Raw genomic sequence first — 26188 nt, forward strand, 5'->3', positions numbered from 1 at the left:
GTGTAGGGAGGGGGAGGGAGGAGTTGATGTTTTTGCTGGTGTGTAGCGAGGGGGAGGGAGGAGTTGATGCTTGGGTGGGGTGAGAGGAACTTTCAGGGCTTTGATGGTGTATCATTTATTGAAGGGGCCTTTTGTTTCATTGATGTCTGTGAACAGTACGAATTTCAGGTTGTGTCTCGTATACATTCTCTGACATTAAATCTAAATCTAAACAGACCAATAATAATGAATTCTTGACCTCACAATATACTTTGTTGTGGTGCTTGTGCCAAGTATATTGCCCATCCTGTATTTTCTCTGTAACTGTGACACTATATTGTGCATTCTCTTTTTAGAACTGGGAATTGTTATTACCCCTCAACCATTAGGCTCTTGACCCAAAGGGGATAATTTCACCCAACTTCTCTTCATCATTGAAATGCTCCCACGAGCTATGGACTCACTTTCACGGACACTTCATCTCATGTTTTTGATATTTATTTCTCCTTCAACATCTTAATCGTAATATTTTAACTATCTCCGTTGATCGGAGGCTGTGAATTTGTCGGTCTTAATTTTTTTTTGCCCTATTTGGGCAGAAAAGTTTATTTTTGATTACTTAATATGGTTGCTAAACTTTCTTTTTAACTGCGTCATTTCTTTCTTTTTCCCAGGGGATTCTGGGTGGTTACTTCCTTATCGTCATTTTACGTATTGCCTTTGTGGCCTTAAATTTTGTAGTTTTTTTTAAATCTATTTTGTTTTGTAGGTTTTTATAACTAGTTTATGTTAATAATCTCATTTTTTTTTGTTGTTTTGTTTACTCATGGGTCTGGGGTTTATTGTGGTTTTTTTTATATTTTCTGGCTTTTATTCTGTTATGTGTTTATTTTAATTGAGTTATCTTTTTTTTTATTCTTTTACTGTTTTATAATCAGCTGATCTTTTTTATATTTACACTTTTTTTAGGGAGCGTATACCGGAAGTCATGGGGTTAGTTTTAGTGCTTGCTTCTTTCGGGCTGGTCTGCGTTAGATTTAGCCTTGAGGTCATGGGGTGGGGGGTGGTGGGAGGGGCTTCACATTTTAGTTTCTTTCTTCTTGGGCTATATATATTATTGAAGTATTGGTTGCGTTCTTCTTCCCGGTATCTCTTGTATGTTCTGTTCCCTTTCCGGGTTCGTGGGTCGAGCCTATCGTCAATCCTCCTTGTTGCGGGTTGACTTTAGGGTTTATGGAGTCTATTATTAATTTTGTCTCCTGGAATACTAATGGTCTTAATCATCCTATTAAAAGGAAAAAAGTTTTTAAAGTGTTCCGGAGACTTAAAGCACAAATTTTATTTTTACAAGAGACCCATGTGCGGAGGGGGGACAGACTACGTTTTTTTAAATTCTGGAAGAGACAACAGTTTCACTCGAACTCCAATGCTAAGATTCGAGGCGTCTCTATTTTTATAGACTCCTCAGTTACTTTCATACAACATGATATTATTTCTGATCCGAATGGTAGATTTCTATTGGTTAGTGGTTTACTATTTAATAAAAAAGTAGTTTTGGTTAATGTTTATGCTCCTAATATGGACTGTCCGGAATTTTATAAATCATTATTTAATCAGTTTCCGAATTTGAATGAGTTTTCATTGATCTGGGGTGGAGATCTTAATACCTGTTTGTCTCCAGTTTTGGACCGTTCGGCTCCTTTACAGACCTTACCTAATAAATCTGCAACTTTGATTAATTCATTCCTTTCTGATTCTGGGTCGACGGACATTTGGCATTTTTTGCATCCTCAGGAAAAAGATTTTTCTTTTTTTTCCACATGTTCATCATTCCTATTCAAGAATTGATTATTTCTTTATTGATTCTCGTCTTATTTCCTCAGTGATTAAATGTGATTATGACTCTATAACCATTTCGGATCATGCTCCACTTAAGCTTTCTATTAAAATTCTGGCCAATATACAAAATAATAGACAATGGCGTTTTAATTCGCTGTTGCTCCAGGACTCGGACTTTGTTAACTTTATGAATGAACAGATTGATCTTTTTTTTTACAATTAACTATACAGAGGATATTTCTGTCAACATTCTTTGGGACACTTTTAAAGCTTATATTCGTGGTCAGATTATCTCGTATTCTGCTGTTTTGAGGAAGAAGCTGAAGCAGGAGGAGTTGGTAATTGTGGACAAGATTAAGGAAATTGATAAGAAATATGTTATAGCTCCTTCTGAGGAGTTATATAAACAAAGAACTGAACTTCAAATGGAACACAGTTTATTACTCTCGTCCTCGATTGTAAACCAATTAAAGAAAACAAGAAGTGAATTTTATGTACACAGTGACAAAATTGGCAAACTGTTGGCTAATCAATTGAAGTCTAATTACGCTAAATCTCAAATTAATCAGATTTATAACCAAAATGATCGACTGATACTTGATCATGTGAGGATTAATCAAACCTTCTGTGATTTTTACTCTTCCTTATATCAATCAGAGTCTCCTCGAGATTCTAAATATATGAATGATTTTTTAGATAATTTAGACTTCCCTGAGATTTCACAGGATATGTCTTCTATGTTAGATACTCCCATTACCATGGATGAGATTAAGAATGTTATTTTCTCTATGAATTTGGGGAAAGCTCCTGGCCCTGATGGGTTTACCGTAGAATTTTATAAATGTTTTGCTCCTTCGTTAATCCCTTGGCTCTGTAGGGTTTTTGAGGCTTCATTGAAACTTGGTAAACTTCCTGAATCTTTCAATAGAGCATCAATTTCTCTAATATTAAAGAAGGATAAAGATCCTGCTCAATGTGCATCTTATAGACCAATATCTTTATTAAATGTTGATTCTAAAGTTTTTTCTAAGTTATTAGCAAATAGATTAGAAAAAGTACTTCCTTCTATTATTTCGGAAGACCAAACTGGTTTTATTAAAGGTCGTTACTCTTTTTATAATATTCGCACACTGTTAAATATCGTTTATACTCCATCACAAAATGTTCCTGAGTGTGTTATCTCTTTAGATGCTGAAAAAGCTTTTGATAGAGTAGAATGGCCTTATTTATTTAAGGTGCTTGAAATGTTTAATTTTAGCTCGAAATTTATATCCTGGATTAAACTGTTATATCATTCTCCTGTGGCCTCGGTCCATACTAACTCTTTAAGTTCATCTTTTTTCCCTCTTTTTCGAGGTACTCGACAAGGTTGTCCTCTTAGTCCCTTATTATTTGATATTGCATTAGAACCTCTTGCAATTGCCATTCGAGAATCTCCAAATATTACTGGGATTAAAGTCCCATAAATTATCACTCTATGCTGATGATTTACTTTTATATATTTCCAATCCTCAGAAATCCATCCCGGCTGTTTTAGAGCTATTAGCACAATTTGGTCTTTTTTCAGGTTATAAATTAAATCTTAGTAAGAGTGAACTCTTTCCGATTAATAAACAACTTCCCTTATATTATAAATTTCCATTTAAATTGATTAATAATTATTTTTCATATCTTGGGATTAAAATTACTTGTAAATACAAAGATTTATTTAAGACTAACTTTTTACCATTAATAGACCATATTATTCAACTTTCATCTAAATGGTTTCCTTTATATTTAACTTTGATTGGTCGTATTAATGCAGTTAAGATTTTTTTTTGCCAACATTTTTATATATATTTCAGGCATTACCAATCTTTGTTCCAAAATCTTTTTTTGACAAAGTTGACTCTAAAATTTCTTCATTTATTTGGCAGAATAAAAACCCGAGACTGGGTAAGATACATTTACAGAAAGCTAAGAGAGATGGAGGATTAGCATTACCTAACTTTAGATTTTATTATTGGGCAATTAATATTCGACATATTAAATTCTGGTTACTTGACCAGGTTATAGTATCCATTCCTAAATGGGTAGCATTGGAATTACAATCTGTTCAGGGTTATACACTTGGCTCTATTTTAGGTTCCTCTCTTCCTTTTGATTTGAAACGCCTTAAACAGGTGTCTAACCCGATAGTTAAATATACCTTACGTATTTGGTTTCAATTCAGAAAATTTTTTGATCTTAATCAATTTGGGTTAGCGATTCCTATTTTAGGTAACATATTTTTTCCTCCCTCCTTTACGGATCGTGCTTTTCAAATTTGGAAGACTAAGGGTATTTCACGGTTTTTGGATTTATTTTTAGATGGTTCCCTTATGTCTTTTGAACAATTATCTAATAAATATAACTTATCAAGAATACATTTTTTTTTAGATATCTACAAGTTAGAAATTTCCTAAGTACTATACTTTCTTCCTTTCCAATGCTTCCTCCTACATACATTTTAGATACTATAATCAACCTTAATCCATGTCAGAAAGGTGCATCGGCTATGATTTATAATATTATTATGAAACTTAGGAAAGCTCCATTTGATAAGATTAGGGTAGATTGGGAACAGGAATTGGGGTTTACCATTTCCGTGGATGACTGGGGGCAGATTTTACAATTAGTCAATACTTCCTCTATCTGTGCTAAACATTCCCTAATTCAATTTAAAGTTGTTCATAGAGCTCATATGTCCAAAGATAAGTTAGCGCGCTTTTATTCTCATATTAATCCTTATTGTGATAGATGTCCGGGGCAGATAGCCTCTTTAACTCATATGTTTTGGTCTTGCCCTACTTTGGAAACTTTTTGGAGAGACATTTTTAATATTATCTCCAAGGTATTGAATATAGATATCTCTCCTCACCCTATTACTGCTATCTTTGGACTACCTAAAATTTCCAGTAATCTTTCCCCTTCAGCCCATAGAATGATTGCATTTCTTACTTTAATGGCGAAAAGATGTATCTTACAACATTGGAAAGAGCTTAATGCTCCAACTACCTTTTTTTGGTTTTCTCAGACGATATTATGCTTGAATCTGGAGAAAATTAGAAGCAATCTTTATGACTCCTCATTTAAATTTGAACAGACTTGGAGATCTTTTATTCAATATTTTCATTTAATGTAATATATACCCTTCTTGTTTTTTTTTACTGTTTTTAATGGAGGTCGGGATTGAGGACGTGATCTTAAGTTTAACTCTGTTTGGTTTCTAGTTAGCCCATTGCTTTGCTTTGCTTTTAGTTAGTTGCACGGTGGGTTTTTTTTGGGGGGGGGTTCCTTTTCTCTATTGATATATATATATATATATATATAAATAAAATTAGTATACTATTATGTTACCTTGGTATGTTATGTTTAAGTTATATTGTTTGTAGTATTTTTTTTTGCATTAATATCTTCTGTAATTTTATTATATTCTAACAGTGTATTAGTGTCTATATGGTTTACCTTTATGTATACTTATTCAATAAAAAGATTTAAAAAGAAGGAAAGATATTTATTTCTCATTTATTTATTAATATTCTTTCTTTATTTTTGAATGCACAGTTTATCTCTTTTGTACATTCGTTGATCGCCCAAGTTGGTGCAATCTTTCATTGATTCTACTATGGTTATAATTCTCTTATGGATTTATTGAGTATGCCCAGGGTTGTATATGTAGACACATAAGTACTTTAATAAATTTACTTTGAACTTTAGATTTCCTTTTGTACTTCCTCGATGTTCCTACGTTTTGAAATGATTGACATGAATGGAAAAGTTGACAAGTCACGTATAAGAGTTTGGTTCGGCCACACTTGGAGTATTGTGTACAGTTCCAATCACCCCATTACAAGAAGGATGTGGAAGCTTTGGAGGGGATGCAGGAGAGGTTCACCAGGATGTTGTTGTGATTAAAGGCTATAAGTTGTGAGGAGAAGTTGAATAAACTTGGATAAAAATTCCTCTGAAGTGCCGGAGGCTGAGTGGGGACAGACAGTGTTTTTCCCAGGTTAATTTCCCAAATGTCAAATACTAGAGGTTTTAGGCTTAGTGTGAGAGGGGCAAAGCTTCATGGAAGTGTCTGGGGTAAGTTTTTTTTCATAAATACAGTGGATTCCAATTAATTGGCGATTGATTAATCTGGGCAACCACTCATTTGGGAAAACTCTTAAAGAACAAATGCAAATTGAGAAAATAGCCAGATTCCTGTTGTTTATTTGGGACACTATGCCACTGAATTGTGTCAGGAGTGTGTTGCTGAACAGTTTCTAACTAGAGTCAGTTGCGTGCACTTGTGTGGCTTAGAGCGAACTGTTTAAAATATCAAAATAACACACACAAAACATTGGAGGAACTCAGCAGGCCGGGTGGCATCTATGGAAAAGAGTTAACAAGCAACATTTTGGGCTAAGACCCTTCATCAGAACTGGAAAGGAAGAGAAGAATTCAGATAAGAAGGTGGGAGGAGGGGAGGAAGTAGTATAGGGTGGTAGCTGATAGGTGAAACTGGGAGAGGGGGAGGGTGTGAGGTAAAGAGCTGGGAAGTTGATTGGTGAAAGAGATAAAGAGGTAGAGAAAGGTGAATCTGACAGGAGGGGGTAGAAGTCCATGGAAGAAAGGGAAGGGCGAAGTTCACCAGAGGGAGATGATAGACATGTTAGGAGATAAGGTGAAAGGGGGCAACAGGAATGGGGATTAACCCATTTCCATTGTATATGCAGAGAGTGGTGGATGCAGATATGATAGCAGTGTTTAAGAGGCATTTTGGAATTTTTAAGAGTGTCAATTGTGTTCAAGAAAGAGTGATTCCTGTCCCCAGTAGTTGGTGAGAAATAAGCTGTCAGTCTATTCAGAACTGTTTTGCTCACTGTGGTTCCAAGCATTCAGGCTTAGAGATGCTGGAAAAGGCCAGGAGTGAAATTGAAATGATTTCACTACTCCAACAAGTTAGGAACTGGAAAATTTGAAGGTATTGACAATTACCTTGAATGTTGCAATGAAAATGAAGATTTGGAAGATGCAATCATCGATAGCATTGTAAAAACACAGTTGGCTATTTGCATTCGATGTCTGCTCTGACTTTGTTCATTTACAGTCAAATCAAAAGAATAAGGCAGCGTACACTGGATTAATTGCTCTATAACTATTAGGAACTAATGCAGTTTTATAGTACTATAGTACTACTGGTAGTGTTCTAATTTATTCTGTATTTCATTTAAATACACAAGTTGTGACTCAGTTAAGTAATAGCTTGTTTTTTTAATATCTTTTTAACTATTTCCATGAAACTTCAGCTAATTGGGCCAAAATGTGTCCCAATTAACCGGTGTCCACCGTATGCGTAGAGAGTGGTGGGTGCCTGGAACTCTCTGCCAGGAGAGGTGGTTGAGGCAGATAGAAGAGCAGTGTTTAAGAGGCATGTGAAAGGCACGTGAACAGGTGAGGCATGGAGATAAACAAATCAAGTTCAGGCAGGGGACCAGTATGGACTGTTAAATATACAATGTCACAGGTAATAAAATGTAAAGGGTGTCAAAGAGGATAAGAGCCATAGATCACTAGGACAGCCAGAGACTTTTTCTCAGGGTGGAAATGGCTAATATTAAGGATTATAATTTTAAGGTGATGGGGGGGGGGAGTAAGAGGGGTTGATGTTAATTGTAAGTTTTCTCTCAGAGAGGTAAGACGAGGTAATTTCAAGGGTGATATGAGAAGCAAGTTTTTATATACAATGTGTGGTGGGTGCCTAGAATGCGCTGCCTGGCGGGGGGGGGCGCGTGGTGGCAGATACATTAGGGACATTAAAGAGACATTTGGTGTTCGGATGAAAATGAGAAAAGTGCAAGGATATGGACATTGTACAGGCAGAATATATTGGCCATTTAATGATTTACGTAATGGGTTTGGCATAACATAGCGAGTCGAAGGGCCTGTTCCTGTGCTGTACTCTTCTGTGTTTTATGTTCTATGTATTCACGGTGCGAGACATGAAGACAGGATACTCGTTTGGATCTCTTACCTCTGAAATATCTGGCAGCTCGGATTGTAGGCTCTAACATAAACACATCTCCCAGCAACTCAAGGTGTAGGTCTCTGATCTCTGTCCTGTCCTGTGTGTCTCCCATGTACTCGTCCTGGGCTTGTTGCGCCACCTCCTCTGTCAGCTGCCCTCAGAAAGGGATCAACACAGCCACAGTTAACTGTAGCAGAGCAGATTCACAAGACAATAGTGTGCGCACAGCTGAAATAGAACCATAGAAACTACAGCACAGAAACAGGCCTTTTGGCCCTTCTTGGCTGTGCCGAATCATTTTCTGCCTAGTCCCACTGACCTGCACACGGACCATATCCCTCCATACACCTCCCATCCATGTATCTGTCCAATTTATTCTTAAATGTTAAAAAAGAACACACATTTACCACCTCATCTGGCAGCTCATTCCATACTTCCACTGCTCTCTGTGTGAAGAAGCCCCCCCCAATGTTCCCTTTAAACTTTTCCCCCCCTCACCCTTAACCCATGTCCTCTGGTTTTTTTCTCCCCTTGCCTCAGTGGAAAAAGCCTGCTTGCATTCACTCTCTCTATACCCATCATAATTTTATATACCTCTATCAAATCTCCCCTCATTCTTCTACGCTCCAGGGAATAAAGTCCTAACCTATTCAACCTTTCTCTGTAACTGAGTTTCTCAAGTCCCGGCAACATCCTTGTAAACCTTCTCTGCACTCTTTCAACCTTATTTATATCCTTCCTGTAATTTGGTGACCAAAACTGAACACAATACTCCAGATTCGGCCTAACCAATGCCTTATACAACCTCATCGTAACATTCCAGCTCTTATACTCAATACTTTGATTAATAAAGGCCATGTACCAAAAGCTCTCTTTACGACCCTATCTACCTGTTACGCCACTTTTAGGGAATTTTGTATCTGTATTCCTAGATCCCTCTGTTCCACTGCACTCCTCAGTGCCTTACCATTAACCCTGTATGTTCTACGTTGGTTTGTCCTTCCAACGTGCAATACCTCACACTTGTCTGTATTAAACGCCATCTGCCATTTTTCAGCCCATTTTTCCAGCTGGTTCAAGTCCCTCTGCAGGCTCTGAAAACCTTCCTAACTGTCTACGACACCTCCAATCTTTGTATCATCAGCAAATTTGCTGATCCAATTTACCACATTATCATCCAGATCATTGATATAGATGACAAATAACAATGGACCTAGCACTGGTCCCTGTGGCACACCACTAGTCACAGGCCTCCACTCAGAGAAGCAATTCTCTACCACCACTCTTTGGCTTCTACCATTGAGCCAATGTCTAATCCAATTTACCACCTCTCCATGTATACCTAGTGACTGAATTTTCCTAACTAACCTCCCATGCGGGACCTTGTTAAAGGCCTTACTGAAGTCCATGTAGACAATATCCACTGCCTTCCCTTCATCCACTTTCCTGGTAACCTCCTCGAAAAACTCCAATAGATTGGTCAAACATGACCTACCACGCACAAAGCCATGTTGACTCTCCCTAATAAGTCTCTGTCTATCCAAATGCTTGTAGATTCTGTCTCTTCGTACTCCCTGCAATAACTTACCTACTACCGATGTTAAACTTACTGGCCTATAATTTCCCAGATTACTTTTCAATCCTTTTTTAAGCAACGGAACAACATGAGCCACTCTCCAATCCTCCGGCACCTCACCTGTAGACAGCGACATTTTAAATTTTTCTGCCAGGGCCCCTGCAATTTCAACACTGGTCTCCTTCAAGGATCGAGGGAACACCTGTCAGATCCCGGGGATTTATCCACTTTAATTTTCCTCAAGACAGCAAGGACCTCCTCCTTTTCGATCTGTACAGTTTCCATGATCTCACTACTTGTTTCCCTTAATTCCATAGACTTCATGCCAGTTTCCTTAGTAAATACAGACGCAAAAAACCCATTTAAGATCTCCCCCATTTTTTTTGTTCCGCACATAGCCGACCACTCTGATCTTCAAGAGGACCAATTTTATCCCTTACAATCCTTTTGCTCTTAATAAACCTGTAAAAGCTCTTTGGATTATCCTTCACTTTGACTGCCAAGGCAACCTCATGTCTTCTTTTAGCCTTCCTGATTACTTTCTTAAGTATTTTCTTGCACTTCTTATACTCCTCAAGCACCTGATTTACTCCCTGCTTCCTATACATGTCATACAACTCCCTCTTCTTTATCAGAGTTGCAATATCCCTTGAGAACCAAGGTTCCTTATTCCTATTCACTTTGCCTTTAATCCTGACAGGAACATACAAATTCTGCACTCTCAAAATTTCTCCTTTGAAGGCTTCCCACCTACCGATCACATCCTTGCCAGAGAACAACCTGTCCCAATCCATGCTTTTTAGATCCTTTCTCATTTCTTCAAATTTGGCCTTCTTCCAGTTAAGAACCTCAACCCTAGGACCAGATCTATCCTTGTCCATGATCAAGTTGAAACTAATGGTGTTATGATCACTGGAACCAAAGTGCTCCCCTACACAGACTTCCGTCACTTGTCCTAACTCGTTTCCTAACAGGAGATCCAATATTGCATCCCCTCTAGTTGATCCCTCTATATATTGATTTAGAAAACTTTCCTGAACACATTTTACAAACTCTAAACCATCTAGACCCCTAACAGTATGGGAGTCCCAATCAATATATGGAAAATTAAAATCCCCTACCACAACTTTATGTTTCCTGCAGTTGCCTGCTATCTCTCCGCAGATTTGCTCTTCCAAGTCTCGTTGACTATAGGGTGGTCTGTAATACAATCCCACTAATGTGGCCATACCTTTCCTGTTTCTCAGCTCCACCCACAAGGACCCAGTAGACAAGCCCTCTAATCTGTCCTGCCTGAGCACTGCTGTAATATTTTCCCTAACAAGCAATGCTACTCCCCCACCTTTCATTCCTCTGCCTCGATCACATCTGAAACATCAGAACCCTGGAATATTAAGCTGCCAGTCCTGCCCCTCCTGTAGCTAAGTTTCACTAATTGCTATAACGTCATACTTCCACGTGTCAATTCACGCCCTCAACTCATCCGCCTTCCCCGCGATACTCCGAGCATTGAAATATATACACCTCAGAAGATTTTTACCACCACTCACAACCTTTCTATTAGCGGATTTGCTTGAACTTTTAACATCATTTATTTTCACCCCAGCCACACTGTCAGCTCTGGCACTCTGGTTCCCATCCCCCTGCAAATCTAGTTTAAAGCCTCCCCAATAGCACTAACAAACCTCCCTGCAAGGATATTGGTCCCCCTGTAGTTCAAGTGTAACCCGTCTCTCTTGTACAGGTCCCACCTGCCCCAGAAGAGGTCCCAATGATCCTGAAATCTGAAACCCTGCCCCCTACACCAGTTCCTCAGCCACTTGTTAATCCTCCAGAGCATCCTATTCCTACCCTCACTGGCATGTAGCAATCCTGAGATTACCACCCTGGTACAGCCATCATACAGCAGAACTTTGTAAACCTCAATCTCCTAACAGGCTGGGGCACAGACAGGGTGAATGCACGGCCTTTCTCCCAGCGAAAGAGAACCAAAAACTAGGGGGTGTGATTTAAGAAGGGGTAAAGATTGAAAGAAGACCTGACGGGCAACTGGGCGCCATGGTAGCATAGTGGCCAGTGCAACACTTTTACAGTTCAGGGCATTCCAGAGTTCGAAGTTCAATGCCAGCCCCATCTGTACGGAGTTTCTACGTTCTCCCTGTGACTGTGCGTTTTCCTCTGGGTGCTCTTTTCCCCTCCACAGTTCAAAGACGGTTAGTAGGTTAATTGGTCATTGTAAGTTGTCCTGTGAGTATGCTAGGGTTAATAGAGGTGAGCTGCTGAGTTGTGTAGCTTGTTGGGACAGAAGGGGCTGTTTCTCTCTGTATCTCTAAGTAAATAAACAAACTTCTTCACGCAGTAAATTTATGATCAAAGTATGTACATTTCCAAATACCACCTTGAGATTCACTTCCTTACAGGCATTTACAGGAAAATTAAGACAGACAATAGAATTTATGAAAAACTAAGCATATATAGTATAGGTAAGGTTTTGGACATTTTATCCTAAAAAAGATGTGCTGGCACTGGAGAGGTTCGGGAGCAGTTTAATGAGAAATACCCTGGCTTAACTTATGAGGAGCATTTGATGGCTCTGGAGTTTGGAAGAATGAAAGGGAATCTCACTGTAACCTATCAAATATTGAAAGGTCTGGATAGAGTGGTCATGGAGAGATTTCACTGAAACCAATGGGAGTCGTCACTGAAACCATAGAGTCATATAGAAGTACAGCACAGAAACAGACCCTTTGGCCCATCTAGTCCATGCTGAAACCATTTAAACTGACTACTCCCATGAACCTGCAGTAGGACCATAGCTGTCCATATCCCTACTATCAATGTACCTATCCAAATTTCTCTTAAGCATTGAAATTGAGCTTGTATGCACCACTTGTGCTGGCAGCTCATTCCACACTCGTGCAACCCACAGAGTGAAGGTGGGTTTCCCCTCATGTTCCCCTTAAACGTCTCACCTTTCACCCTTAAACCACGAACTCTGGTTGTAGTCCCACCCAACCTCAATGGAAAAAGCCTGCCTGTATTTACCCTATCTATACCCCTGATAATTTTGTATACCTTTATCTAATCTTCTCTCCGTCTTCTATGTTCTAAGGAAAACACCCCAAACTTATTCAATCTTTTCTTATAACTCAGACACTCTAGACTCAGCAACATCCTTGTAAATTTGCTCTTGTACTCTTTCAACCTTGTTTACAACTGCACATAATACTCCAAATTTGGCATCACCAATGCCTTATACAACTTCAACATAGCATCCTGTACTCAATACATTGATTTTTGAAGGCCAAGATGCCAAAAATTTTATTTACAACCCAGTCTACCACACTCCTCAGTGCCCTTCTGTTCACTGTGTAAGATCTACTTGCACTTATAAAACCTTGCACTTGTCAGCATTAAATTCCATCTGCCATTTATCAGCCCATTTCTCCAGCTGATAGAGATCCCTCTTCCTCACTGTCCACTACACTTAAAATCTCGTGTCAACTGCAAATTTGCTGATTCAGTTAACCACATTAACTGGTCATTAATACAGATGACAAACAACAAAGGACCAGCACTGATCTCTGCAGCTCATTACTAGTCACAGGACTCCAGTCAGAGAGGGAACCCTGTACTACCATTCTCTGCTTTCAACACAAGGCCGATGTCTAATCCAATTTACTGTTAGAAGTTGCAGCTGGATGTACTTCTCGCAGTTGTAGTTGCCACATCCCGCAAGAGGAGCATTCAACTGTCCTGCCTGGCATCTCTACTGTCCAAGCTGAGCAGATATAAAGAAGGGAAGGGAAATAAAACAACATCGAGCTTTTCTATTCTTTGCTTTCTCTGACTGAAGCCACTTTTTGCAGAAGCCTCGAAGATCTGATGCCTCAAGATCACCACTGTGACTCTGTCCACTCAGGTGATGGCCGCCATGTGTGATTCTGCATTCCTTAAATTTCCTCTTGCTAATCAATCCCAAACACATTTTGGTTGTTGGTAAAAGCTCTATTACACTGGCATGATCCACTGCTGCCTTTTACTGCTCAAGCAGTGGAAATGAGGGAAATCCCCTCCTCTCAAACTTCTAATGTCTGGATCAGTTGCTGGTGAAAGCTCCATTACAACCAATGAGAGATCTCACTGAAGCCTGGTGAATATTGAAAGGCCTAGATAGAATGGACACGGAGAGGATGTTTCCTATAACAGGGGAGTCTAGGACTAAAGGGCATAGCCTCAGACTAGAGGGAGGTGCATTTGGAATGGAATTCATTGCCACAGACAGCTGTGGAGGCCATGTCATTGGGTATGTTTAAAGTGGAGGTTGATAGATCCTTGATTTGTCAGGATGTCAAAGGTTACAGGGAGAAGACAGGAGAACAGGATTGAAAGTGATAATAAATCAGCTATGAGGGAATGGTGGAGCAGACTTAGTGGACTGAATAGCCTAATTTGCTCCTATGTCTTATGCTCTAAACAATGACTGACATACTACCTTGTGCCAAAGATGACAAATTGCACAAATAGAAAAAAAATACTGAGAAGGTGAGTTGAAAGTGAGTCTGTAGGTTATGGAATCAGTTCAGAATTGAGGGGAGTGAAGTCCAGAGATGAGATTGGATAGAAGCTCACGAGTTTTGTTGCATAGAGGATTTTTTTGGAGGTCTCCCTGTCCAGTCCGTCCTCCCAGCCTGGTGAATTCCACACCTGGAAGCAGATAACAGTGAAAATTGATGACCAGTGTGTACATTGCTAGTTTCAACATTCAGGATTGTTTAATGCCATTTCTTGGACCAAGTGTAAGGAGAACAGAATAATTTTTACTCCAGAACTGAAGAAGCACAAAAAAACACAAACAAACATGATATAAAAAATGCAATAAGTATAAATTCTTCAGATAGCTTATACACATAAACTAAGCAAAGGAGTATCTGTACATAAGGTGACTGACAGGAAATGATAAAGTAGTGGTGATTGGGGGTGTGGAGGTGTTGATCAGCCTTACCGCTTGGAGAAAGTAACCGTTTTGAGTTTGGTAGTCCTGGTGGGCATAGATGACAGACTGCGGCCAGTGATCAAGGAGAGTGGCTTGATCCAAAGCTGGCTAAGTTTCATTGTCTCAGCCAATGAAAGAGCTGTGGGGTGGGAATCATAGCTGGGCTCTTGCCAAAGATTCAGCAATAAGCGAAGAATTCCTGATGAAAACTGCAACAAAATTTCCAATAAACTCAGATTCAAATTTATTGATCACACGTACATTGAAACATACAGTGAAATGCACCATTTGCAGTAGCAACCAACACTACTAAGGATAAGAACATAAGAAATAGGAGCAGGAGTCGGCCATCTGGCCCATCGAGCCTGCTCCACCATTCAATAAGATCATGGCTGATCTGACCATGGACTCATCGCCACCTATCTGCCTTTCCCCATAACCCTTAATTCCCCTACTTTGCAAAAATCTATCCAACCTTTCTTAAATATATTTACTGAGGTAGCCTCCACTGCTTAACTGGGCAGAGAATTCCAGATTCGCCAATCTCTGGGAAAAGTAGTTTCTTCTAATCTCTGTCCTAAATCTACTCCTCTGAATCTTGAGGCTATGTCCGCTAGTTCTAGTCTCACCTACCAGTGGAAGCAACTTTCCTGACCCCAATCTTATCTATCGCTTTCATAATTTTGTATGTTTCTATAAGATCTCCTCTCATCCTTCTGAATTCCAGTGAGTACAGTCCCAGGCAACTCAATCTCTTCTCATAGTCTAACCCCCTCATCTCTGGAATCAACTTGGTGAACCTCCTCTGCACCGCCTCCAAAGCCAGTATATCCTTCTTGAAGTAAGGAGACCAGAACTACACGCAGTACTCCAGGTGCGGCCTTACCAGTACCCTGTACAGTTGCAGCATAACCTCTCTGCTCTAAAATTCAATCCCTCCTAGGCCAACATTCCATTTGCCATCTTGATAGCCTGCTGCACCTGCAAACCAACCTTTTGCAATTCAGACACAAGCATTCCCAAGTCCCTCTGTGTAGCAGCATGCTGCAGTCTTTTACTATTTAAATAATAATCTGCTTTCATTCTTTCTTCCAAAGTGGATGACCTTCCATTTACTAACATTGAACTCCATCTGCCAGACCCTTGCCCGCTCACTTAACCTAACTAAATTTCTCCGTATCTTATGCACAATTTGCTTTTCTACTCAATTTAGTAACATCAGCAAACTTAGATACACTACACCCGTCCCCCTCTTCCAGATCATTACTGTATATCGTGAACAGCTGCAGGCCCAGCACTGACCCCTACGGCACACCACTCACCACTGATTGCCAACCAGAGTAACACCCATGTATCCCAACTCTCTGCTTTCTATTGGTTAACCAAACCTATATACATGCTAATACATCACCCCCAATTCTATGTATCCTTATAGACAAGTCTTTTATATGGCACCTTATCGAACGCCTTCTGGAAATCCAAGTAACTAACTGTTTCCCCTATCCTCTGTGCTCATTATATCCTCAAAGAACTCCAGTAAGTTTGTTAAAGAGGACCAGACTTTGCTGAATCCATGCTGCATCTGCCTGATGGATCCGTTTCCTTCCAGATGCCTTGCTATTTCTTCTTTTGTGGTAGCTTCAAACATGTTAAACTAACTGGCCTATAGTTACCTGCCTTTCACCTACATCCTTTTCTGAACAGTGCAATGACATTCACCGTCTTCCAATCTGCCAGGACCTGCCCAGAGTCTAGAGAATTTTGGCAATCATCACCAAAGCCTCTACTATAACTTCTTCCATTTCTTTCAGTACCCTGGGATACATTCCATCAGGACCAGGGGTCTTATCTATCTTCAGGCCCACAAGTTTGTTCAGCAATACCTCTTTAGTGATAGCTATTGTATCCAGGTCCTCACCTCCCATCACATCCATAACATCTCTCTTTGGCATGTTAGATGTGTCCTCCACTGTGAAGAACGACACAAAATAGTCATTCAAAACCTTGGCCATTTCCTCGTTACCCAATATCAATTCCCCCTTCTCGTCCTCCAAGGCACCTACATTCACTGCTTTTCTGCTTTATATAATTATAAAAGCTTTTACCATCCATTTTTATATTTTGTGTTAGCTTATTTTCATAATCTAGCTTCCCTTTCTTTACTTCTTGCTTAGTGGTACTTTGTTGCTTTTTAAAGTTTTCCCAATCTTCCAGTTTCCCACTACTCTTGGCAAATTTGTATACACAAGCTTGAAGTTTGATGCCTTCTTTTATTTCCTTAGTTATCCAAGGCTGGCTCTCCCCACCCTTACTGTCCTTGCTTTTAACTGGAATATACTTTTGTTGAGCACCGTGAAAAATCTCTTTGAAAGTCTTCCACTGTTCCTCAACTGTCCCACCATATAACCTGTGTTCCCAGTCTACACCAGCCAAATCCTTCCTCATCCCATTGTCGTCTCTATTGTTTAGGCATAATACACTGGTTTTAGATTGAACTATTGCACCCTCCATTTGTGTGAGAAATTCAATCATACTGTCATCACTCTTTCCAAAAGAGGATCCCAAACTACAAGATCACTAATTTTACCTGTCTCATTGCACAGGACCAGATCTAAGATAGCACGTTCCCAAGTAGGTTTAGTAACATGCTGTTCAAGAAAGCCATCACGATGCATTCCACGAAGTCCCCCTCAAGACTGCCTCGAACTACTTGATTCACCCAATCTATGAGAAAGTTAAAGTCCCCCATGATAATTGCTGTTCCATTCTTACACGCCTCAGATATTTCTCTGTTTACTGCCTGTGCCACTGTAATGTTATTATTCGGTAGGCAATAGACAACTCCCACCAGTGATTTTTTTTCCCTCTACCCAGATGGATTCAACATTCTGCTCCTTAGATCTTATATCATCTCTCACTATCGCCCTGATCTCATCTTTCATTAAGAGCATTACCCCACCTCCCTTACCTTCCTGCCTTTCCTTGTGTATTACCTGATATCCTTGGATATTTAATTCCCAATCTTCTCCACCCTGCAACCATGTCTCTGTAATGGCTACTAAATCATACCTCTTTGTACTGATTTGAGCCACAAGTTCACTGACCTTGTTTCGAATACTACGGGCATTCAAATAAAGCGCCCTTACACTCATTGTGTTTTTAAAATCTTGTAATTTTTTACTCTTTTGCACTTGATTTTTTTTCACTCCACTCTTACTTTTCTCTTTTTTATCTTTTGCTTTTTCTTTATCTTTATCCGCATGTTTCTCTTTTACTTACTTTCCATACCTCTCCAATCTGTTGAACCCACACCCCTACTACTTAGTTTAAAGCCCCATCCACAGCCCCAGTTATGCAATTCACTAGGATCCAGCTCCCATCATGGTTCAGGTGGAGCCCGTCCCATTGGTACAGCTCCCTCCTTCCCCAATACTGGTGCCAATTTCCCATGAATTGCAACCCACTCAAGTTAGTCCGACAGGGGTGATGCACTGGGGAGTGAGTCCGACAGGGCTGATGCACTGGGGAGTGAGTCCGTCAGGGCTGATGCACTGGGGAGTGAGTCCGACAGGGCTGATGCACTCGGGAGTGAGTCTGACAGGGCTGATGCACTCGGGAGTGAGTCCGACAGGGCTGATGCACTCGGGAGTGAGTCCGACAGGGCTGATGCACTCGGGAGTGAGTCCGACAGGGCTGATGTACTTGGGAGGATGAAAAAGGACAGAACGCGAGTCCTTCATTGAGGGCATGTTGATGTTTGTGAAACTTCGGTGTTTGCAGAGTAGTCGGGGATGACAATTGATGACAACCAGTACTACCTACAGTGACAGAGATGGCACAGTAGCAAAGTGGTTAACGTAACGCTTTACAATGCCAGTGACCCAGCTTTTGTTTAAAGATTAGTTTCATTTCTCACATACAGTACTGTGCAAAAGTCTGAGGCAGATATATATATAAAACTAGGGTGCCAGGGACCTTTGCACAGTCATCATCATCATCATCATCATCAGGTGCCATGCCCAGTTTGAGCTTTGACTACCATGGCCCACACACTCCGTTTCGGGTCAAGTGGATCAATTCATTGGTATTTATTTCCAGTCCTTTGGCTGCTGTCTCCATCATCATTTGTCTTTGCCCTCCTTTTGCTTTCTTCCCTTCAATCTTTCCCATAATTACCGTGCTTTCTAACTCCTCTTTCCTAATCACATGTCCAATGAAGTTACGTTGCCTTTTCATGATCTCATACATTATTTCTCTTTTTGTGCTTGCTCTGTTCATGACATCCTCATTAGATATTCATTTTGTCCATGATATTCTTTGCATCCTCCTCAAAAACCACATCTCTGTTGTTTCAATTTGTTTCCTCATGTTACTAGATATTGTCCAACACTCTGATCCATATAACATAACTGGATAAATGTAACATTTCAGTACTCTGAGATGGGTTGTCATGCCTAGTTTAGTGTTGGTCAGTATACTACTGTACTAATTATATGCTTTGCATGATACAGTTGTCACAAAAAAACCAAGTTTCATGACAGATGCAAGATGGCAAGCGGGAGAGTCTGGATCAGCCACTGACCCTGGACGAGCTGACAGGCTCCATCCGTTCTTTTGGGTCGGGTAAGACTCCCGGAAGCGACGGCTTACCGGCTGAGTTGTACTCGGCTCTGTGGAACTGCATGGGCCCAGACCTGCTGGAAGTGTACAATGCTATGCTTCTGGCCGGCAGTATGTCTGAGTGTTTAGGAAGGGCATCATCACCCTCATCTATAAGCAGAAGGGGGAAAGGGAGGACATTAGAAATTGGAGACCCATCGCTCTCCTGAATGTGGATTACAAGATCCTGTCCAAGGCTACCGCCAACAGGGTCAAGTCTGCTCTGGAACAAGTGATCCACCCAGACCAAACCTGTTCTGTACCAGGCAGGAAGATCTCAGACAGCCATCGCCTACGTGCAGGACAGGGGGGTGGACGCCTGCCTGGTCAGCTTGGACCAGGATACCGCACACGTACATGGCGGACGTGCTCTCCAAAATGGGATTTGGGGAGGGAATCCGGAATTGGATTAGACTGCTCTACACAGACATCCGTAGTGCAGTCCAGGTCAACGGGTGGGAAACAGACAGCTTCCTCATCAGGTCTGGAGTCAGGCAGGGCTGTCCCCTCTCCCGTCTTGTTTGTCTGCTGCATAGAACCCTTTGCGGAAGCCATCAGGAGGGATGAGGGCATAAGAGGGGTGACGCTGCCAGGCAGTGGAGGGACCCAAGTGAAAACCTCCCTGTACATGGACGACGTCACTGTCTTCCGCTCTGATCCGAGGTCAGTTCGCAGGTTGTTTGGCACCTGCGAACAGGTCGAGCTAGCGTCGGGGGCCAGGGTCAACCGCACGAAGAGCAAAACCATGCTCTTTGGCAACTGGCCCGACCGATCCATTGCCCCCTTCACCATCAGGTCTGACCACGTGAGGGTGTTGGGGATCTGGTTCGGAGGGGCTGAGACGTGCAACAAGAACTGGCAGGAGCGGACTGCCAAGGTGAAACAGAAACTGGGACTGTGGGGAGGGCGCTCCCTGTCGATAACGGGCAAGAACCTGGTCATCAGGTGTGAGGTGCTCTCAGGGCTGCTGTACTTGGCGCAGGTCTGGCCCGTCCCCCGCTCCTACAGCTCGGAAATCACCCGAGCTGTCTTCAGATTCGTCTGGGGATCCAAGATGGAGCGGGTGAGACGGACCGTCATGCACAAGTCCCTGGACAACGGGGGCAAGAATGTCCCCAATGTCGCCCCCACCCTGATGGCCAGCTTCGTGTGTGGCTGCATCAGGTTGTGTGTAGAACCCAGGTATGTGGGCACCAAGTACCACAATGTGCCCAGATTCTACCTGTCGCCCTGGCTACGAAGGTTGGGTCTGGCACCACTCCCGTACAACGCCCCAGTCAGCTGGTCGTTACCGGCATATCTGTCCTACGTAGCGAAGTTCTTCCAGGAGAACGCCTTTGACCACAGGGCCATCAGGCAGTGGACGGCACGTAATGTCCTGCAGGCACTGCAGGAGAAGGACGTGATGGACACAGTGGGGTGGTTCCCTGAGCAGACCGCCCGGTTCATCTGGCAAAATGCCTCATCGCCAGACCTCACCAACAGGCACCAGGACCTCGCCTGGCTGGTGGTGAGAGGGGCTGTTCCAGTCAGAGCCCTCCTGTACGCCCGGAACGTCGTCTCCGCACCCCACTGCCCACGGAAGGACTGCAGTGAGGAGGAGTCTGTGTCCCACCTCTTTGCACACTGTCAGTTCGCAAAGAGGGTGTGGAGGAGGATGGACGGGCCAGTGTCACGTTTCATCTCCAGCAGCTGTGTAACAGAGGACTCTCTGATCTATGGGCTGTTCCCGGGGACACACACGGAGAACAACATCCGGTGCTGCTGGCATATCATCAACTCGGTGAAAGACGCTCTTTGGTCGGCCCGAAACTTGATGATCTGCCAGCACATGGAGATGTCCGTGGGAGAATGCTGCCGACTGGCACATTCTTGGCTGCAGGAGTACGTGCTGAGGGACGCACTGAAACTCGGTGCAGCCACCGCAAGGGCCCGGTGGGGAAGGACCACAGTATAGGTTTCTCCACCCGTGGGAGTGGGAGGGGTTGGGGGGCGGGGAGTATACCCCTCAACAATGATATGGTAAGCTGAACTACTGGAGTGCCACGTGGGTGGCTATATATACGGATATGTACTGACTATAATGGAAACGTATGTAAAGGATGGAAAGTTATTGGATGGTTTATTGTATATATTTATTTTTGAATAAAGTATATTTTGAAATAAAAAAAAGTGATGATAAACCTGATTCTGATATGGGTCTGTATTGTGGACCGAGAGTAGGAAGGGTGTCGGGAGAGGGGACTCATGGTAGAAAAAGGAGAAGAGAGTGGTGAAGGAGCAGAAAGCCTCAGAGAGACATTGTCTCTGATCAATAAACCAATTATTTGGAATCAAATGATCTTGCCTGGTATCTCAGGGCTGGGGGTGTCTGCTCATGCGCCACCCCCGCCCTTGGCACTCCTTCTCTGCCACCTGTCCCACACCCTCCTGTGGCACTCCACCCTCACCATTCCCAACATCCTTTGCTCCTGCCAGATTTACAAACTCGCTCTCTGCTCCATGTTGACAAATACAGGTCTGTGCGAAAGCTTAGCTATACATGTGCCTGAGACCTTTGCACAGTACTATACATCGAAACGTACATTGAAATGCGTTATTTATGTCAATGACCAACACAGTCCAAGGCTGTGCTGTGGGCAGCCTGCAAATGTTGTCATGCTGAACCTTAGCAACATAGCATGTCCACAACTTGCTAACACTAATCCCTACATCGGGAATCTAGGAGGAGACCGGCGACCCCTGAGGAAACACACACTCACCGGGAGAATGCATCAACTCCTTACAGGCGGTGGTGGAAATTGAGCCCGATGGCGGAAATTGAGCCCGATGGCAACTGCTTGCATTGTAAAGTGTTACGCTAAGCATACTGCCCTCACAGACACTGACACAAAGATTTGCCTCACATCGCTCACGTTTTTTATCCAAAGTTTAAAAACCATCCACTCGAACCTTGAACCGCTCAGTGACATTGACATCTCCATGACTTGCCCTGAAGATCATCACCATTGAGATCATATGCATCTCTGGAACACACTTTCATCAGTCAGCTTCTCAGCAGACAGTCTAGGAGTCTTATCACATGGAAGCAAGCCCTTTGGCCCATTTACTTCATGCTGACCAAGTAGTCCCGTCAAAGTTCTTCCCATTTGCCTGTATCCCACTAAGCCTTTCCCATCCAGGTATTCACTCAAGTTCCTCTTAAATGCTCTTAATGTACCTGCCACAACCACTTCCTCTGGCAACTCATTCCATATAGGGACAACTCTGTGTGGAAAAGGTTGCCCCTCAGGTTCTCTGCCCTGTCTGTGTCCCCTTGTTCTTGATTCCCCAACTCAGGGGAAAAATTAGCATATATCACCTTATCTCATGATTATAGAAACATAGAAAATAGGTGCAGGAGTAGGCCATTTGGCCCTTCAAGCCTGCACCACCATTCAGTATGATCATGGCTGATCATCCAACTCAGAACCCTGTACCTGTCTTCCCTCCATACCCCCGATCCCTTTAGCCACAAGGGCCATATCTAACTCCCTCTTAAATATAGCCAATGAACTGGCCTCAACTGTTTCCTGTGGCAGAGAATTCCACAGATTCACCACTCTCTGTATGAAGTAGTTTTTCCTCATCTCGGTCCTAAAAGGCTTTCCCTTTATCCTCAAACTGTGACCACTCGTTCTGGACTTCCCCAACATCGGGAACAATCTTCCTGCATCTAGTCTGTCGAATCCCTTTAGAATTTTATAGGTTTCAATCAGATCCCCCCTCAATCTTCTAAATTCCAGAGAGTATAAGCCTAGTCGATCCAGTCTTTCATTACATGAAAGTCCTGCTATCCCAGGAATCAATCTGGTGAACCTTCTTTGTACCCCCTCTGTGGCAAGAGTGTCTTTCCTCAGATTAGGGGACCAAAACTGCACACAATACTCTAGGTGTGGTCTCACCAAGGCCTTGTACAACTGCAGTAGTACCTCCCTGCTCCTGTACTCGAATCCTCTTGCTATGAACGCCAGCATACCATTCGCCTTTTTCACTGCCTGCTGTACCTGCATGCCCACTTTCAATGACTGGTGTATAATGACACCCAGGTCTCGTTGCACCTCCCCTTCTCCTAATCGGCCACCATTCAGATAATAATCTGTTTTCCTGTTCTTGCCACCAAAGTGGATAACCTCACATTTATCCACATTAAATTGCATCTGCCATAAATTTGCCCACTCACCAAACCTATCCAAGTCACCCTGCATCCTCTTAGCATCCTCCTCACAGCTAACACTGCCGCCCAGCTTTGTGTCATCCACAAACTTGGAGATGCTGCATTTAATTCCCTCGTCTAAGTCATTAATATATATCGTAAACAACTAGGGTCCCAGCATTGAGCCTTGCGGTACCCCACTAGTCACTGCCTGCCATTCTGAAAAGGTCCCGTTTATTCCCACTCTTTGCTTCCTGTCTGCCAAACAATTCTCTATCCACATCAATACCATACCCCCAATACCGTGTGCTTTAAGTTTGCACACTAATCTCCTATGTGGGACCTTGTCAAAAGCCTTTTGAAAATCCAAATATACCACACCCACTGGTTCTCCCCTATCCACTCTACTAGTTACATCCTCAAAAAATCCTATGAGACCCGTCAGACATGATTTTCCTTTCACAAATCCATGCTGACTTTGTCCAATGATTTCACCGCTTTCCAAACGTATTGTTATCACATCTTTGGTAACTGACTCTAGCATTTTCCCCACTACCAATGTCAGGCTTACCGGTGTATAATTCCCCGGTTTCTCTCTCCCTCCTTTTTTATGTACTTCTCAATAAAGTCACTTCTCATTGTCCAAAGCTTCAATGAGAACAGTCTCAGCCTGCTCTACCTCTCTCTGTAACTCAGTCCCTCGAGGTCCAGCAACATCCCCATGAACCTCCTCTGCACTCTCCAGCTTAATTAGCAGAGCTGAATAGAATACTCCAAGCCAACATATTATTCCAAAAAATTACCTAAACTCAAGAGATTCTGCATTGCTGGAAAACTTGAGCAACACAGTCACACTCACACATACAATGCTGGAGAAACTCAGCAGGTGAGGCAGCATCTATGGAGGGAGTAAAAAGTCAGCGCTTTGGGCTGAGACCTTTCAGCAGGATTGGGAAGGAAGGGGGAAGACGCCGGAATTTGAAAGTGGGAGAAGGGGAAGGAGTACAAGCTGACAGGTAATAGGTGAGACCAGGTGAGGGGGAAACTAGGTGGGTGAGGTGAGAAGCTGGGAGGTGATAGGTGAAAGAGGTAAAGGGCTGAAGAAGAAATCTGATAGGAGAGAAGAGTGGACCAGGGGTGAAAGGGAAGGAGGAGGAGCAACAGAGAGAGGTGAGGAGGAGAGAAGGAGTGAGAGATTAATCAGAATGAGGAATGGAAAAAGAGAGAAGGATGGGGGGGGTCAAAATCAGCAGAAGTTAGATAAATCAATATTCATGCTATCAGGCTGGAGGCTACCCAGGTGGAATATGAGGTGTTGCTCCTCCAAAATGAGTTCGGCCTCATTCTGGCAGTGGAGGTCAGGCTGCATCTGGACATAAACTGATCTGGAGATACAAAATACTGCAGTTGCTGAAATGTAGAGCAAAAGAAATGCTGGAGGAACTCAGTGGGGCAAGCAGCATCTGTGGAGGCAGAGGGAGGGTCAAAGTTTAGGGCGGCAACTCTACAATAAGGTTAAATTGATAGATTTGCTCTTACCATTGATAATAACCAACCAGCTTCGTGATTGGTGATTCCCAACAAGTAGGGGACCACAGTCATTTCTTTGGCTTCAAAGACCTGCTCGGCATTTTTCGTTAGGAAGATCCCATCCACCACTATAGGTGTAATCATCTGTTTGGAAAAATAAAGCAGAAAAGTTTAACTGCGGCAACCAATTGTTGTTTCAAGTAGCACCATGGTCCTGGAGGAACGTTGTTTCGTTTTTACTGTGTACTGTACTAGCAGCTTCCATGTTTGAAATGACAATAAAAAGCAACTTAACTTGACAGTGTCAAAAACAGTGTAAAACAGTTCAAACACGAGATGGATTTACACACTCCCCTGAATACGAAGCTTTCTTTGGTCAAGAAAGCACAACAGCATGCTGAGGAGATTGAGACATAAAAGGTCCCTCCTGACCAGCTGCATCACCATCTGGTTTGGGAATTGCAAGGCATCTGAACACAAGTCCCGACAAAGGGTTGAAAGGACGACTGAGAGGATCATTGATTGATCTACTTAGTGATACACTGTGGATTAGGCCCCACTGCCCTTCGAGCCTTGCTGCCCAGCAACCCCTGACAAACCCGAGCTAAATCATGGGACAACTTCCACCAGTTAACCTACCCTCCACGTCTTTGGACTGGGGGTGGGGGAAGAGAACTGGAGACCCAGAGAAAAATCACATCTTCCCCAGGGAGGACGTACAGAACTCCTTGCAGAATGGCACCAGGATTGAACGCCGAGCCCCAGAACACACCAAGGTGTAATAATATCACACTAACAGCTACGCTACATCGATGTCTCATTCCTACCCATCAGAGATATTCATCAGGAGCGCTACGTACACAGGGCTCTTAACGTTCTTATATAAACTTTCGTGCTGAGAATGTCATGGCCACAAAGTCTGTTAAGGTGTTCCCCAGCCAAAAACTTTGGTTCAATAGCATAGTGAGGATCTTGCTAAGAACACGGGATGCTGCTTTTAAATCTGGGGATCTACAGGCCTATGGGCAGGCAAGAAGAGCCCTGTAAAGCGGCATCAGAGAGGCCAAGCGCAGATAGAAACAGCGTATAGAGGAGCACTTTACCAATAACAACTCCAGGTGTATGTGGCAGGGGATAAAGACTCTTACTGGCTACAAGGACAGCTACATAGTCACAAACTCCTCAGACAGGACACTGCCAGACACTCCACCAACACCATTGTCAAATTTGCTGACATACCACCCTAATAGGTATCATATCAGACTGTGATGAGACAGCCTATAGGGAGGAGGTACAGCATTTGACAGAATGAGGTTGTCATAATAACCTGGACTTGAACATCACAAAAACCAAGGAGCTGATAGTAGACTTCAGGAAATC

The 26188-nt window shown here is 42.5% G+C and overlaps 1 protein-coding gene across 1 annotated transcript in view; it reads right to left on the reverse strand.

Annotated features, from left to right (window-relative positions):
- The window catches only part of LOC134356352 (fatty acyl-CoA hydrolase precursor, medium chain-like), a 75755-nt gene that overhangs the window by 11792 nt on the left and 37775 nt on the right, over positions 1-26188 (reverse strand). Inside the window, exons 8-10 of the mRNA XM_063067248.1 lie at positions 24818-24952; positions 14061-14135; positions 7859-8003 (exon numbers count right to left, since the gene is read on the reverse strand). Of these exons, the coding sequence (XP_062923318.1) occupies positions 7859-8003; positions 14061-14135; positions 24818-24952 (355 nt within the window). The remainder of the gene's footprint in view (positions 1-7858; positions 8004-14060; positions 14136-24817; positions 24953-26188) is intronic.

This window comes from Mobula hypostoma, chromosome 14 (assembly GCF_963921235.1).
Source record: "Mobula hypostoma chromosome 14, sMobHyp1.1, whole genome shotgun sequence".
NCBI classification, from domain to species: Eukaryota; Metazoa; Chordata; class Chondrichthyes; order Myliobatiformes; family Myliobatidae; genus Mobula; species Mobula hypostoma.